The following is a 15623-nucleotide window of genomic DNA, read 5'->3' as shown; positions in this document are numbered from 1 at the left end:
CAAAACAGTCCTCCTTAGGGAAGACACTACATGTTACCAAATAAGGTTATTTTGCATACATCTATGACTGAGAGAAGATTCAACTGGTCCCTAAGTTTGAACGAACAAGTGTGCTCACCCTGTTTACCCTAAATCACCTTGCCTGTCTCTCCAACTATGCAACCGCAAATCCCCAAGAAGAGACACTTTATCTAGTGAGATCAAGTATAAAGAAAGGCAGCTGTGGGGGTCAAATATCTGATCTCAAGGCCTTTTGTTGGCCTGGTACTGACCTTATTCTTGCTTAACCAAAAATCACCTCTAATCTTTATAGCACTCTTCCCTCTGCACAGTGATACAGTAGTCTGGTATAGTTTGGTAGAAAGAAAATGTGGATTATCTTCAGTAAGCGGGTGATGATTTCTGATAAGAAAGGTTGCCATTTAGTTTTTAATTTTTTCAGTGTATTTATTTATTTATTGGCGCTAGGAGCACCACAAGCCGAGTGCCATCTACCTCTATTATATTGAAAGATACACAGACATCTTTACAGCCAATATTTCCAACTCTCTGCAACTCACACCAAAACAATCAATTTTAATAAATGGTACTACAGGTAAGAGGAAAAATATGTATTTATGATTTGGGGGTGAACCGTCCCTTTAAGTGATTATGTAAGTGCTATAAAATAAGCTGAAGCTACAGCCATGATTGCAGCTCTGAGGCTGTGCTTACTAATGTTGGCTTGACAGCATGCTCACAATTACAAAATATTATGCTAACAATTTTAGTAAAGCCTGTTTGCATACTAAAAAATGTTTTTTTTTTTAACACAAAATAGTATTAACTAAGGCCCATGGGAATACCATTAGTTTTCAGAAATTTGGTCCTAAACCAAAGTATTGGACAAAATTAAATCTTGAGCTAAGGATGGCACTAAATGAAAAGTCCAAAAGACCAATTCTTGACATTTTCAGGACAATTTACCTTGAACCACAAATGTCAGCATCACAGTGGTACTAGAAGAAGCAGCAGGGGACAACCAAAGTCATTATGATTCATCATCTAGGAAACACAAATATCTGCACAAAACTGAATGGCAATCTATCCAATATATGTTGAGATATTTTGGCCTGGACCAAAGTGGTGCACTGACCATTCAGGAATAATACAAAAATGACATATTTTGAAGCTTCTCGGGAAGAGTAAATTGTGTCTATGGCTCAACAACAGAGCTACAAGTCACCTTTCAATGAGGTTAGAGAAATATGTGAGTGTTTTCTGTGCACTCATGCCAGACGGAGGCAGATTGCAGCCTGTTTGTGTCCCCCCTCCTTTCTCCCTACTCGCTTCACGTGTGAGACACGGTGCTGCCAGATTGTCTTGGCATGGGGCAGGACGGATTACGTGTGTCTGTGTGCAGTCACTCCTTAACTCCAAAAGAATAGATCACTACTCCTCGGGTCTTTGGGAGTGACAGAGGAAGCCACTAAAACACACAGCTGCACAGCATGGAGATGGTGCCGTGTGTGTGTGTGAGTATTTGAGTAAGTATCATCATGTTTGTTTGCTGCAGAGTGATGTGCACTTGCCTGGCGGCCGATGTCATCCCCCCCGCATGTCTCCGGTGTCCCGTTGCCTCGGGCTCACAGATGCTGTAGTTGGGCACAGGTAGAAAGACACGTGGTTACACTTAACTTAGTGCTGTAAGCTAGCTGAGGTCACATCCCCGCATGCTTCACCCTAAGGTATCATTCATATAGAGATAATACCAAATGATTCAAATACTAATACAACAGTTTTTTTTAACCATTAGGCAGTAAAAAAAACAAAAAAACAAAAACAAAATACGTTTTCTATTTGCACCTGGGTTTAAATGTAGCTATTCAGCTATTGACACCCATCCCTATGACACATTATTTGGGATCCCATTGCGTGCTGTTATCAGCTAGTACTTGTCATGTTGACATGTCAAGACCAGAGGAGGTTAGAGTTCAGGCAAAGAGGTCATGGTTTGGGCTAGTGCCATCCCATCTTGGATATTCTCTGAGATAAAAGTGAAAAATGCATAAAAGAAAACTCACAAATGTACTGCCAGAAAGTCCACATATCTGCAGAGTATAAAACACTCCGATGGTTTGGCAGAAGAGCAAAATGAAACATGCGTGCCAATATGTTGAAATGGTGAAGCTGTATTGTGTACAAATACTGGAATTAAATGTGTCAAACGAAATAATTTTTACTGTGAACTTAAACCAAGAGAGTGACGTTCCCCGTTTTTAATAAAAATATTTATTCCAGCTGCTTCAAGCCAGTTATCAAGCAAAAATGCCAAACATTGCTAGTTACAGCTCCTCAAATGTTGGTATTTACTGATTTTAATATCATTGCAAACTGCAAATTATTGAGGTTTAGTTTTGGGAACACATGCTGGTGAGCTCCCCTCACCCCTAACCCCTTCTAAATAATATCTTAATAAAACTTAACATAATTGGTCCGTAACTGTCCTCAAGTGAATCTGGCCCAACACATTTTAAATAAATCATCAAAAAAAAAGTCAACAGACTAATCAATAATAAAAAATAATCTTGCACACTGCGATACCTTATAATGATAGGTCCATCTTCCGTGATTAAAGAGTGTGTGTGTGTGTGTGTGAGAGAGAGAAAGAGTGAGCGCATCTAACCCATCGAGCAAATTACTCTAAATCTTGATGACTGTCACTAATTCCATTTCCATCTCTCGTACACACACTCACTCATTCTATGCATAGCCTCTGTATGGCACTGCCTTTGCATGTGTGTGTGTGTGTGTGTGTGTGTGTGTGTGTGTGTGTGTAGTTGCGTGTGATAAAAACACAGATGAGAGACAAAATCGTGAGCAATGTGTGCTGTGAGAAAGAAGAGTGGAAAATGGTTTGTAGTGCTGTTGGTGGTGGAGCAGTAAGAGATGAAGAGGAGGAGGAGGAGGAGGAGGAGGGGGATAAACACAGTGATGGAGAGTGAGTGAGAGGGGGGAGGAGCAGAGAGATGATTCCTCTCTCTAATCCTCTAGACACACGCTCGGTCTGGCTGCATACTGGCTCAGAGAGAGAGACGGAGGCAGGTGGAGGGTGCAAACGGAGAGAGAGAGAGAAACCAAGTGGGAAGGGAAAAACAAGATGAAGGGAAGAGAGGAAAGGAGAGCTGCCTCTCGTAAACCACGCTGACAAAAACGCAGAGAGACGGAGAGGAGCGGTGAGGACGAAGAGGACTGGAGGAACCAGTGACTCTCAGATTCAAGCACAGGGAAGAAGACAGTGGAGGAGAAGAGGAGTGCAATGCTTCAGTCCAGCGCTGCCTGAACCAAACCAGGAGAGAAGCAACAGAGAGGAGGGGAGGAATTCATCGGAAAATTAGCTGTAAGAGAGGACAAAGAAAGAGGCGAGAAGGAGGAAGAAATGAAGAGGATGGAGGAGCGGAGAACGAGCAGAGACACAGCTCCCCGGTTATCCAGGCTCACTTGAGTGTATGGACCTGAGAGTTACTACGAGATGCTGTCAAAGAAGCAGTGTGTGAGGGCGGAGTGATGGATGCCTGTTTGCACAAACTACCTTAAAACTCAGTAGAAGTAGATGAGCGCCGGTGTCTCTGCAAGCTGGACCAGGTGTGTGTGTCAGAGCGAGAACTTATGACAGACCAGCTGTTGTAGGAGGTAAACAGGGTCCGCTGCACCCAGAGGTGGGACACAAGGAAGGAATTGGAAGACAGGTACATGGACGGAGAATTACACACAACAAGCAGGTAGACGAGCTTCAGTCCAACCATCTCAGGTGCAGTTAAGGGCGTGTGTGTGTGTTTTAGGGCAGCACATTAAAAAAAAAGATTACTGAAGCGAGAATGAGGTGCCACTGAGCTCCTTCGAGGTTCTCTCCTCTTTTACAAGCCAACTGACGCCGCTCCCTACCTCATCTCAACCCAACAAGTGGATTTGAAGACTCAGAAAAAGGGACCAGCTCTGGCACCCTGCTGACTGGGAAGACCCCAACTGATTTTCTGTGCCCAGTGGATGCCTCCTGACTCCAACCATGGGAGAATGGACCATCCTAGAGCGCCTCCTGGAGGCCGCCGTGCAGCAGCACTCTACTATGATCGGAAGGTGAGTGTGGTGTGAGATCGCTATCATGTGTGCAAGTGTCCTCATATTTCTGCTGTGTCTCTGTGCATGCATACGGGATCTAAGATACAATAATGCCAATGCATGTGTTACGGGAGCATGCAGAGTATGAACCTTCGCTGCTCTCAGTCTTTAATCCCTGTGAGTGACATGATGAAGGGTTCTGTGACCAGCAGGGACACTATGAGCTCACACAGAGGCTCTCTCCGTGAGGACATCTCAGTCCACAATGTCTTCATGCATTTTCTACTGTATCTCTCCGAGCCGATGTCTTCTTTCTCCCCCCTTTTTTGTCCTGTTAAGTCTGCTTCAGAAGCCATCCCATTACACAAGCGTGCCTCATATTCCCACAATCCCTCTTATCTTTAGCTTTCTTTCTCTGTCGACTATGAAGTCACTCCACAACCTCAAAAAAATAGTCACAAGCGTAAGGTCACGGCACTTATGATTTATGCATCACTCCACATGCTGAGATGTCTTGTATTTTAGTTTGAATAACTCGTTCTCGTCGGCTGCAGAACAAGCAATTATTGATGAGCATTTTAGCCACAGAGCACATAAGCTCTGTAGCCGGTATTAAACATGATTTCACATCCAGTAAAGGACACATTCTTGAGTTTGGGGTTTTCTTGGGACATGGTTAAAAACCACAGGTTCAGCATGGGTTAGTTAGAGACTGTCTGAATTAGCAGTGTATGCCAATCCCCCGAAGCTACTGACTCACTCTGGCTAGTGGTACTCTTGAATTATTGAGTGAATAAATGTCAGCCAGTTTACAAAGTGACTGATGTAGAGAAACATTCTTTTTTTGGCGGATGATGAGTCGTCCTCTGCTGACAAAGCTCTGAGTGTGAATTTTGTCGGTTTGTGAAACTGATTTGGAGTCTTTTTCTGAAAGCAGTCTGCCGGTTGGATGGTTAGATTCCTTTCGGTGTTATGATGGAAAGATTGGTCAGCATTTGCTTCCCCTCATTCATGAGACACTGGGAGAGCAGTGTCGCTCATCAACTGGACTAGTCATCCTGGCTGCAGGGTCCCAGCAGAAGCGAGAAAGAGAGGAGGCAGAAAGACAAGGTTGTTAAGGAGGAAGAAGGAAACTTAAATCCCCAAAGGAAATTGAGAAAAAGAGAAGAAAAAAAAACAAAAGCAGTTTGGTCGCAAAGTAGAGAGGAGTTTAAAGGAATCCACAGAGTGCGAGATGTGAGGGATACAAAGCTGATGATGGAGAAAGAGTAAAAAGACAGAGCGAAGGCGAGGGGCGGCGAGGAGCAGTTATTCACAGACAAGTGAGCAGACACATGGCCTCAGTCTGTAGGGCGTTGGTAGGAAGCCAAGAGGACTGTCTCGTCACGAGATGGTGCGGCATGTCATGACCTAAGCAGGACAACCAGGACACCCGGCAGCAAAAAGCCTCAGATCATCTTTGTGCAGATTATATATCTCGTCCAGACAGTTGATAGATTCAGGTGACAGGAGAACTTTTTAAGAAAATCAAAATTTACACCAGCCACCCTGTAAAGTGTGACATTTGTTTAGGTTCAATACATGTGGTTTCCATTCCCGCTTACTACCCAGCATACCTCAGCTTTTATAATGTACACAGTGTTGCAGTAAACCAGTGAATTACAGGTTTTGAAATGTTTCCAACAGTCTGCATAAAGTATCTTTCTGACACAACTGAGATTGTGCATTTTTTTAGCAATAAAAATGGTTTTATGTGTGCAGGAAGTTCTGAGAAAATATAAACAGAATCTCTTCAGCTAATAGGACGATATTCAGCGGTTGGCTCAAGGATGCTTCTGCAAAGCGGATACTTGCTGTCGAGTGGTTTGAGCTTGTTGAACGATGTCAATGGACCTGCAGATGTATTTTCTCATTGTTTTGAGTCCTTAACGCACTTTCACACTCACACTCATTCACAAGGTTCCACCTGCTACACAGTCTAACAACCATACACCAACGGCACAGCCATCGGGAGCATCAGTATCTTGCCCAAGGGTACTTGGACAGGTTGACTGCAGGAATCGGGGATCAAACTGCCCCTGTAGTGATAGCTGTAGGCTTTTAGTCTTGATGTCTTTTTGAATTTAGTGCACAACAAACAGAACTCTCATTTAACGTGTTTTCCAGGTAGTGCTTAATTAAGCTGCATGTCAAACTCTTAGCTGCTGTAAATGGACATATTGATTGACTGTCCAGTTGGCCAACTAATGCAACTAATCAGTATAGACTTTCCTTTCCTTACTAACTCTACTAAGAGAATTATTATTGTGGCTTTCATGGTAAACAAGCAGAGGTTAGATGAAGTCATTGTTTTTCAAGTCTCAAGTCTCTTGTACTCAAGTCCCAAGCCAAGACTGACAAGGCCTACGCTAAATCCCAAGACCTAAACTTTGATTTTTGAGTCCTACACAAGTAATAATGTGCTGTCGACCATTTAACAACGGCATGAAAATGTATTAAATTTACAAAAATCATTAGTGCTTTTAAAAGTTGTATCTATTTGTTTAAACAAGTTTGATGAAAGTTGTATCAGCTTTGCTTTAATTTTCTGTTTTTTTGTTGTTGAAAACCGTGTAGTTTTTGTATGTAAACAAAACTATTTTTGGTATTATTTATTCCACCTGGTGCTCAGTAATGTAATGTAATGTAATGTAATGTAATGTAATGAAATGCCATGGTTCTCTCCTGCAACTTGATTGGATGCTGTTGGATTGGTTCGAACTAAGTGGATCTGGGGATTTAAGTGTCGGCTTGCTGGGAATGAAAAGCATTAACGTCAGTCGATTCAGTAAATTAAGGGAAAATGAATCTATTTGTGGAACACTTTTTAAATGACATGCTTTTTAATCTATAGCCTTGGAGGTCGGTATCGAGTATTTTCAAGTCAAAAGTCTCAATTCTAAGTGAAGTCATGACTCCTTGGTGTCAAAGTAGAAGATGAGTTGCTAGTCACTTTTTTTTTGTCAAGTGTGAATGTGAGGTCATCATGTTTGTGACTCAGCACTTCTGTAAATTAGGCTTATTTTTGAATGTTGCCTTCACAACACATCCCCAGATATGCACTTATATCTGGGGATGTGCTGGTATATTGGAAATCTAAAGGGGCATTGCTGCTTGGACATACATATAACATTTTTTTTTATAGGATGAACAAAGAGAGAATGTCATTCATCTCTTAAAATGTGTTAATTGCAAGTATTCCTAATCACTGAGTGCCATTGCTGATGATATGAAAAGAGCCAGTCGACCACTTTCAGCTTTAGTTCCTGTGTGACAGCCTGAACATTCCCACAGCAAAGTGCCTTCCCTGCATCTGGCTTTTCTACAGCTCAAAACCATCTAATCTGGGACATCACTGCTGACATGAATTTTTATAAACGCACGCTAATACTCCCTCAATCCTAAAACCTATTGGTCCCACCACCACGATTTCACGCGTCTCATTGGTCCGTGCAGGTGCTGTCCTGCGGGAGAAAGCGTTGGACAGGTTGCTGTCCGTGAGGCGATGCCAGCGTGTGTTCTCATGAGCCCACCATGATAACAGCCTGCAGGCCTGAGTGGATTCATCATACATGAGTCACACACACATTAGGGGGAATATAGCACTTGTTTGTGTAAGATTACAAATGGCTCTAGAGATTCTCTTCTACGGTCAGGGTTTGTGTGAGTGCTTGAATACTCAGTGTGTGTAAAACGTGAGCTTCTGTGTACTTTCTCACATGTGCTTGGACGATTTTCGGTCCCGTCTGTGAGTGTGTGTTTGTGTATTCACCTGCTAGCTGTGATTAATTCCTGCCATTACGGGCAGTGGGGCAGGTGTAAATCGACGTGGACCATCTGATGGACTGTGGGACCCCGGTGCCTGTTGGTACACACAGCCTCTGAGAAGAAACCGTGATGAAGCCCTCTCTACCTAACTACTGTCAACACATCACTCATGCTGTCTCTGTGGTCCCGCTCCCATAGGTTGCAGTCCCATATGTGAGCTGCCATTGGTCAGCATGGGACTGCTAAACATACAGGCGCATCCTCCCACTACTCTGATATTGATCTCCAATAATGGAATAGGAAGTGGAGCTTGATAGAAGACAGGGCACTTAATGAAACAGTCTTTAGGCCTGTCCATTTGCAATACAAATGCACTCACGGGTTGCAGTGACTGGAATGTAAAGTGAGTGATTAAACCTGTAACTATCTCATTGACTTTTTTGCCCCTTAAAATAAAACATGATAGTAATTAGTGGACCAAATATTTATTCTGGCAATACCTTTCTCGATAACTTAGCTGTGGTTAAACACCTCAACAACAGATAAAAGCAAGATTAATTCAAGCAGATTTTTTTTCTTTGGCTTGTTTTTGGTTCCAGTGTCCCACTTGACAAGAGCTTGAAAACTACATTAGTCCCACCCCTGGCACTGACTGGCTAATCGTTTCATGTCCCGATACCAGACGAATCGGTAAAATCGGTGATCAAAGGTCTGTACCCAGGCAATTGATGCATCCCTCTCCAACGAGCACTATGTTTGACGCACACTGAGGCCTTAAAATGGCTTTGAAGCATTAGATGCTTATTTTAAAATACAGTTCTTGCACATTTATTTGAAGTGCTAGGCATTATCCCTGCAGAAGAGATGGTTTGTATCACAGCGTGCTTTGCACATGTGCACTTTACGGGAGGTGATCTAGAGAGTGTGCAGGTGTGTTTCTGCAGGAGCTCTACACCTCACTCTTGACATAGGCCAGCTCGCTCAGCGTGACTCCTCAGCACGGCTCCCCTGAGTCAAATAGGTGTCGTCACTCAGGGTCCATCAGCTTATCTGTCTAGGCAAACATGTGAGTGAATGTGTGTGTATGCCACATGCATTATTGCAGCACAGAACAATGTACACACCAAGTCAAAACCAATATTCATTGGTCATCAGTGTGTTCGTGCGACTCCACGTGCCTGTGTTTGTTGACAGGTTACAGCTCTGTCGTCACATGCCCTTTAGATCATCGCGCTTTTATTTAGCGAATCCCCGTGGAGCTCTCACAGTCCCCAACAGAGGTGATGGATGATTTTGTTTGCACAGAATGAGGCTTATCTGGCAAATGTGTGCTATATTGCGGGGAAAAAAAACTAAGCGAGAAAGAGGCTGTGATATCGCCTGGCTTGCAGCAAATTCCCCTGAGAGATTGTTAAAAAGAGACACTTACAGAAGGCCAAGGGAGACCTCCGACATCTATTCTCTCCATCCCTCCCAGTCTTTGCTTTCACACTTCCTCTATCCATATGTAATGACCCCCGGGATGCTGTCGGCTGTAATGTTAGCACCTTCTCTGTGCTGCCATTAGAAAACGGTTGTTAAAATGACCTCAAATTTTCTATATTGAGATTATGAATCATATGAATGGGAGGCAGACGTCATTTCAGTTGCATGTCAGACTTTTATAACAAATATACAGTATCCACCTGCTGATAAAACCTCAATTTATGGACATCATATGGCAAAATGCTCATAATGTCAAGTTTATCATTTCAGATGCTCCTCAAGTGTGCTTTAGAATTCATTTTAGCGCTGATAGTGGGATTGATCTACTCTTGCTGAGCTGCTAGAGATAAAAACACCCTGGGAATGAGCCCCAGGAGCACGAAGAGCTGCTCTGTAGCTGCTTGCAGCCTTTCATGAATGGAGCTCTACAACCAGCCTCCACTGGGACTGATGAAGATGCAGAGTTGTTGCTGGGGGAGAAACAGAGCAACTGCACATAATTATGCAGCTTGTGTTCTCATTTCTTTTTTGCTCACATCTCATATACACTTCCACCTATCCTCTCTCTGGTTCTCAGCTGCTTATTCTCCTGTTCTTGACCTTCGCAGTCCACATATACTAAGATCAGGGTTGAGGTGGTGTAATCGATTCCTTTAACAAGTGCGTGTGCTGATCCAGCCCATTCGCCCGAATAAATGCTGGCATTGTATGCTTCTGTAAAAGGGATATGTAACATTTGTACATATAGTAGATATGTTGAAACTTTACAGGGACAGTGCTGCTCGTTATGGTTAGGAAAAGATCATGTTTTTGCTTAAAACACCCACTTTTGGTGGCATAATCCCATCTTGAAATGCAGCCATGGCTCACTAAAAAACTGCAACTGGAAATGAAGTGATGCTCCCTTAAAAACCTTAATATACTTGTCCCACAATCACAGCTGGGAACACAGCAACAGCTCGCCTAAAAACTCCTGGTGGCATAATCCCTGCTGGAAATGCAGTGATGGCTTTCTAAAAACAACCCGTGTTGTTGCATGTTGGTCTCAAACAGTCTCTGCAGTGATCTGCAGCTTAACAGCTGTCACACCAAGTCGGCTCATACATGTAATCAGAGCTATGCCACTTTAGAAATGCTAATATTATACCTGTGAAACGTACAAATGTATCATAGCTGTGGTTTGCAGAAATGTACAATGCCAACATTTTCCTGTGGTGACTAGGCCGGTTCATTGGACATTATTTTAAAAAATAAACCTCTGTCTTCATGGCCACATCGATTTTTCCATCTTTGTGTTGCATAGTAAGGTGTATCGTGATATCCATGGAGGGAAACACTGAAGGACTCATGCGAGACCGAGCTGGTGGGGGGGTGGGGGGGTGGGGAGGTGAGTGGATAAAGATAGGCAGATTAGGGCAGGTGAAGGGGTTTGAGTTCAGACAGATTTCACCTTGCAGTGCCTCGGGGAGAAACTGTCTCTGGCAGGGTGACTCAGTAAGGCTTACAGGTTTAGTGTTAGCACCTCGCTGGAGGCAAGAGCAGTTCAGTGTTGAAATGATACTGCAGGATTACTTTAACACTGACATTACAGCACACACACAAACACAGGAGAACAACCCTGTAAAATCAGCCACTTGAACCGGTCATTTAGTCATATATTCATTTATGAAACTACCACTACACTTTATTGCTCATAGTGATACATTGACAATCCATCACTGTGGTCATTCTGTTGACTTTTCTTTTTAGTAAAAGTTATGTTTTGTGACGCTGAAAGCAGGATGCTGTTTGAAAATGGTTACCTGCTGGTGCATGCAAGGACCTGCTATCAGATCTGACATCCGAGGGGTGAAAATCACACGCCAAGTTCAACAGTATGCTGTCAGAAAATCAATACTTGAACACACCATCATGAAAAGCATGTCCCTGGTCTCATTTTCATCACCACATGATGACGACAGTGATGTGATGAATAATTTATCACGGAAAGTTTTACATCTCAGCAAGACAGATTCATACCTTGTCGACATGAGCTGTATGCAGGGTAGGCATTGAGTGAATGTGTTGGCTATTGGACACAATGTTATACCAGCATATATAATATGTATCAATATGTTAATGAGGTATTAGTCATGCAAATATTAGATGCCAGCTTGATTAGAAAGTTGTCAGTCCTCGTAAGGCCTAATAAAGAAGGGATTTACTGTCAAGCAGTGTAAGTATAAATTCTTAATGGGATAACGTAGTCACTCTGTGCTGTGGGTATTACAGTGTCTCTTAGGATAAATCTTCTTTGATCAACACCAACATGACAGGGACAGTAAAATACCAAAATTCACTCTTGGTTCTCACATTAGACTCTTGACTTGTTACCGTAGTTACAACTGTAGCCTTAAAATTATGAACAAAAATTCCAAAAGACATGAAAAAGTAGCCAAAAGGGCACGCATAAACAATAATAATATGCTGCACTACATAACCAATATGTATACTGTTATATCATTATAATATTATTATGCTTTTATATAAATTAACAGCATGTATTTTGTCAGATGCTCTGAGGTGTAATTACCATGTCACTTTATGCACCTGCCAGGTTGAGACCTGCAACCACCAGGCCACCAAGAAGTGTGCTGAGCTGTGAAGCCAGTTTTCGTAGTGGCCAAACAGTATAATTACATTCTTACATGATGCCATGTAGCCCAACAGCACTTTTTCCCATTGACTTACATGGCGATATAAACATCTGTAAAACAGTGGATGAATTTTTTTTTGAGCATCACAACCCCTGCGAAATCATTTAATCCGTTTGGTCCAAAAACAGCCAGAAAGTCTTGAAGAGCTGCATAATTAAATTATTTTATCCCCATTTAAGTCAGCAAAGTGCAAAACTGGAAGTATCTGGCTCAAACGCGGAAGTCTCATGAGCACCTTATTTATGGGCCACACGGTGCGAAAGCAGCGCTGATCATCCAAAGGATTTTTTACATGGCAGATGAATCATTTTAAATCTTACTCTTCTTACATACTTACACTTAAGCTGTAGTGCTATTGATGTAACAGAGCCATCTTGGTTGCTGTCTCGTCCTATATTACATTTCATTGTGGGATATTTATGCCATTATGTAACCAAGGTTTGCATTTGACATTTCACTGGAAATAGTAGTCTTAGAATCATCTTCACATCAGATACTAATGGAGAAAAAAACCCTGTTGTGCTGTGGCAGATGATCTTGTGCTAACAGATGTCAACAAAACACACAATGAGACTGTGGTTTAATCGTAAATATGTTATTATGCCAGATAATTTCAATATCTGACCCGCTCATGCACTCAGTTATGAATAAAACTAGATAAAATATGAGGTATAAAAACAAAATATTTGATAAAAAGCATCATCACAACTCAGAACTTGCTGTTTAACCTTGCGTTCGCGTATGTGTCCCGCTGCGTCATGACCGTTTTTATATGCATACTTTTTTATTTTTCTGCATTCAGTGCAGTCAGAGGCATTTATTCATATCCAGTGACAGGTGAGACTTCTCTCTCAGTTTGATCACTATAAAGTGTAGTGTTTGCAAATCACCTGATGTCAAAATCATGTCCGAGGAGCAATGAGGAGTTTCGTTTTGAAACCAAATTTTGAACTGAGCCATGTTGATTTGAAAAAAGATGACCTTTCACCTTTGTATACAACTACTGGATGTGTGGGATTTAAACTACAGACATGGCGACTCTTGAGGATGTTAATATCTGAGATCAAGGCAGAAAAAGGCGACAATGTCGGTATGTCGGTATGTAAGGCCTCTAAATCAAGCCTGTCGGGACAATGGGGATACGTGCTTCTTGTGCTGCCAATGTGAGAGATGGATGATGAAAAGCATCACCAATACTTTCGCATGTCTGCAACGGTTCTACACTGCCCCTGCTGTTTATATACATACTGCATCTCGTATCTGCGTTGCGTTATTTTTGAGGACGGCCACAGCTGACACACCAAATCGATGCAGGACATGTGGCAGCCGTCATGCGTATGTGTAGTTAACAGCAAGTCTATCTCTGGCCTTACATTTTCTCAGTTGAGTCTATTTGTGGAAGCTTGTGCGATCTTTGTGTTATTTATAAAATCTGCTTTTATTACCTGTGACTAACATCATTTCTATGCAGGCATCATAAAGCTGACATTCTCGTTTTGTGTGTTTGACAATTATGTTTGTCTGATAAAATACGCTCCCCTTCATATCTCCACGCCTCTCTTTCTTTATCTTTTTCCCTCTGCCTCCTCACTTTATCTCCCTGTTTGAAGATGAAAAGGGCGCTCTTCTACCATTGATTTATACTCCTTATATCCACCCGCCTTGACTCCCATCATCAGCTGCATCTTTACCATTTTCTGTGGTCTCTAATGAACTAACTGATGGTGGAAGAGTCACTTAGATTGCAAAACATTCATCTCTTTGAGCGTGTGTGTGTGTGTGTGTGTGTGTGTGTGTGTGTGTTTGCCCGTTCCTCAGAGGCACGATCAGCTTGTGCACAGTGTGATTGCATCAACATGAATAAAAAATCGTGAGTGCACAGAGTCACACCTTGCTAAAATGCACATCCTCGTCGCCAGGACCAACATACTATAATGAGACATCTGATTCACTGCCCCTTCACACGTGTGCACACACAAACACACACACACACACACACACACACAGTTAACCAGATGGTCACCCAAATATACAAACATGTGCGTAAGCAAACTTGCAGCGTGGTTAATATATTTATACTCATTACTCAGGGGCAGAAACATACACATAGACACGCTTTCTCACACATACACACACATACCACCAAAGCTGTCACAGCAGTCGTCTTTGCATATGAGCAGCCAGATAGAGTGTGACAATACATTCGCACTTTGCCACACACATACACATTCACACACAATCCCATTTGCAGATTCCTCAATTAAGCAGTGAAGACAAGCTGCAGGGAGTTTGACTCTCGGCAATATGCTGCATTCACACCGCTCTCTGCTAATTATGAACAAGCTACTTGGTAGACAAACAGATAAATTTAGCCGTTACAGCCTGTGGAATGACAGCAGCACGACTCGTAGTTTGTCTGCTATTTACTGGAGTAAGATTTACATCCCAACAGGCATTAGTGCCACATTCTGATGCTGCAATCTTGTCATTTCTAATAGATTATGAACACCACAGATAGGACCTGACATAAGAGAAATAGTTTCTCAGTCATATCTGTCCATTAATTATTAAGAGGAGCCAGGAGGAATGTTGCTTAGCTTAGCACTTAACATAAAGAGTGGAAACAAGGGGGAAACAGCTAGCTTTGCTCTGTCCTAGTTACTGCATTTGGCTAAGAAATAATTGGGCACATAACCACCCATAAAACCTCTACTTTCTGCACAATGCTCTTAAAGCAGAATAAACAAATATGATATAATGCTTCATTAGTGAACTGTAGAGGTGCTGGTATGTGGATTTTGTTATTGTTGGACTGAACCAGACTGGCTGCTTCCCTCCTTTTCCATACTGGTTTAGAGGTTTTTAGGTGGTAAATACCACATGGAAAGTTAGGGTTTGATGGACTTCATACACTTCGCCCACAAAATGAACAACTGTATATCAGTTACTCAGCCTGTGTTACCTTGAATTTGTGAAGGCATGCCTCTCTGATGAAAGAAAACCCCCAAAATGGATAAAATTCAAGATGAACTGCAGCAAAACAACAACAGCAACAGCAAAACTATATCAGACCATCCTTTTTACAAACTCTTACACAACTCTTGCAGTATAATCCAAGTCTCATTTATCCAGTCGTATGCATTTTTGCTAAAATCATGCTATTCATTCACTAGGAAGCTTCTGCGTAAACAGCCTAATGCACGTATGCATAGTGTGCCTGGGAAAGCGCGTACATTTGAACTCATGCTCGCTACTTGATTAATGAGACTTCAAATATGCTACAAGAGTTGTGTGAGAGTTTGGAAAGAAATGTTTGAATACAGTTTAGCTGTTTTTATACACAGCCACCTTTTACTTCAATTCATAAAGTTTTTTCTCTGTTTCTTGATTTTTTTGCTCACCATGGCATGCAAGAAAAACAAAGTTTGCTTCAAAAACTTAAGGTAGCAAAGAGTGAGTAATTGTACAAATGATCCTGTGGTGGTAGTAGTACTTTAAGTGTAGGAAGGTTCAGTGCAGGAAATTAGAGTTGTAAAT

The 15623-nt window shown here is 42.1% G+C and overlaps 1 protein-coding gene across 1 annotated transcript in view; it reads left to right on the top strand.

Annotated features, from left to right (window-relative positions):
* Window positions 1-3145: 3145 nt before the first annotated feature.
* Window positions 3146-15623, top strand: part of LOC121943696 (gap junction delta-2 protein) — a 30475-nt gene continuing 17997 nt past the window's right edge. Inside the window, exon 1 of the mRNA XM_042487283.1 lies at window positions 3146-4116. Coding sequence (XP_042343217.1) covers window positions 4046-4116 — 71 coding nt within the window. The 5' untranslated portion in view covers window positions 3146-4045. The remainder of the gene's footprint in view (window positions 4117-15623) is intronic.

Source organism: Plectropomus leopardus, chromosome 5, assembly GCF_008729295.1.
Source record: "Plectropomus leopardus isolate mb chromosome 5, YSFRI_Pleo_2.0, whole genome shotgun sequence".
Taxonomy (NCBI): domain Eukaryota; kingdom Metazoa; phylum Chordata; class Actinopteri; order Perciformes; family Serranidae; genus Plectropomus; species Plectropomus leopardus.
Note: the sequence above shows the minus strand (reverse complement) of the source record. Positions and strands in the feature narration are given on the sequence as shown.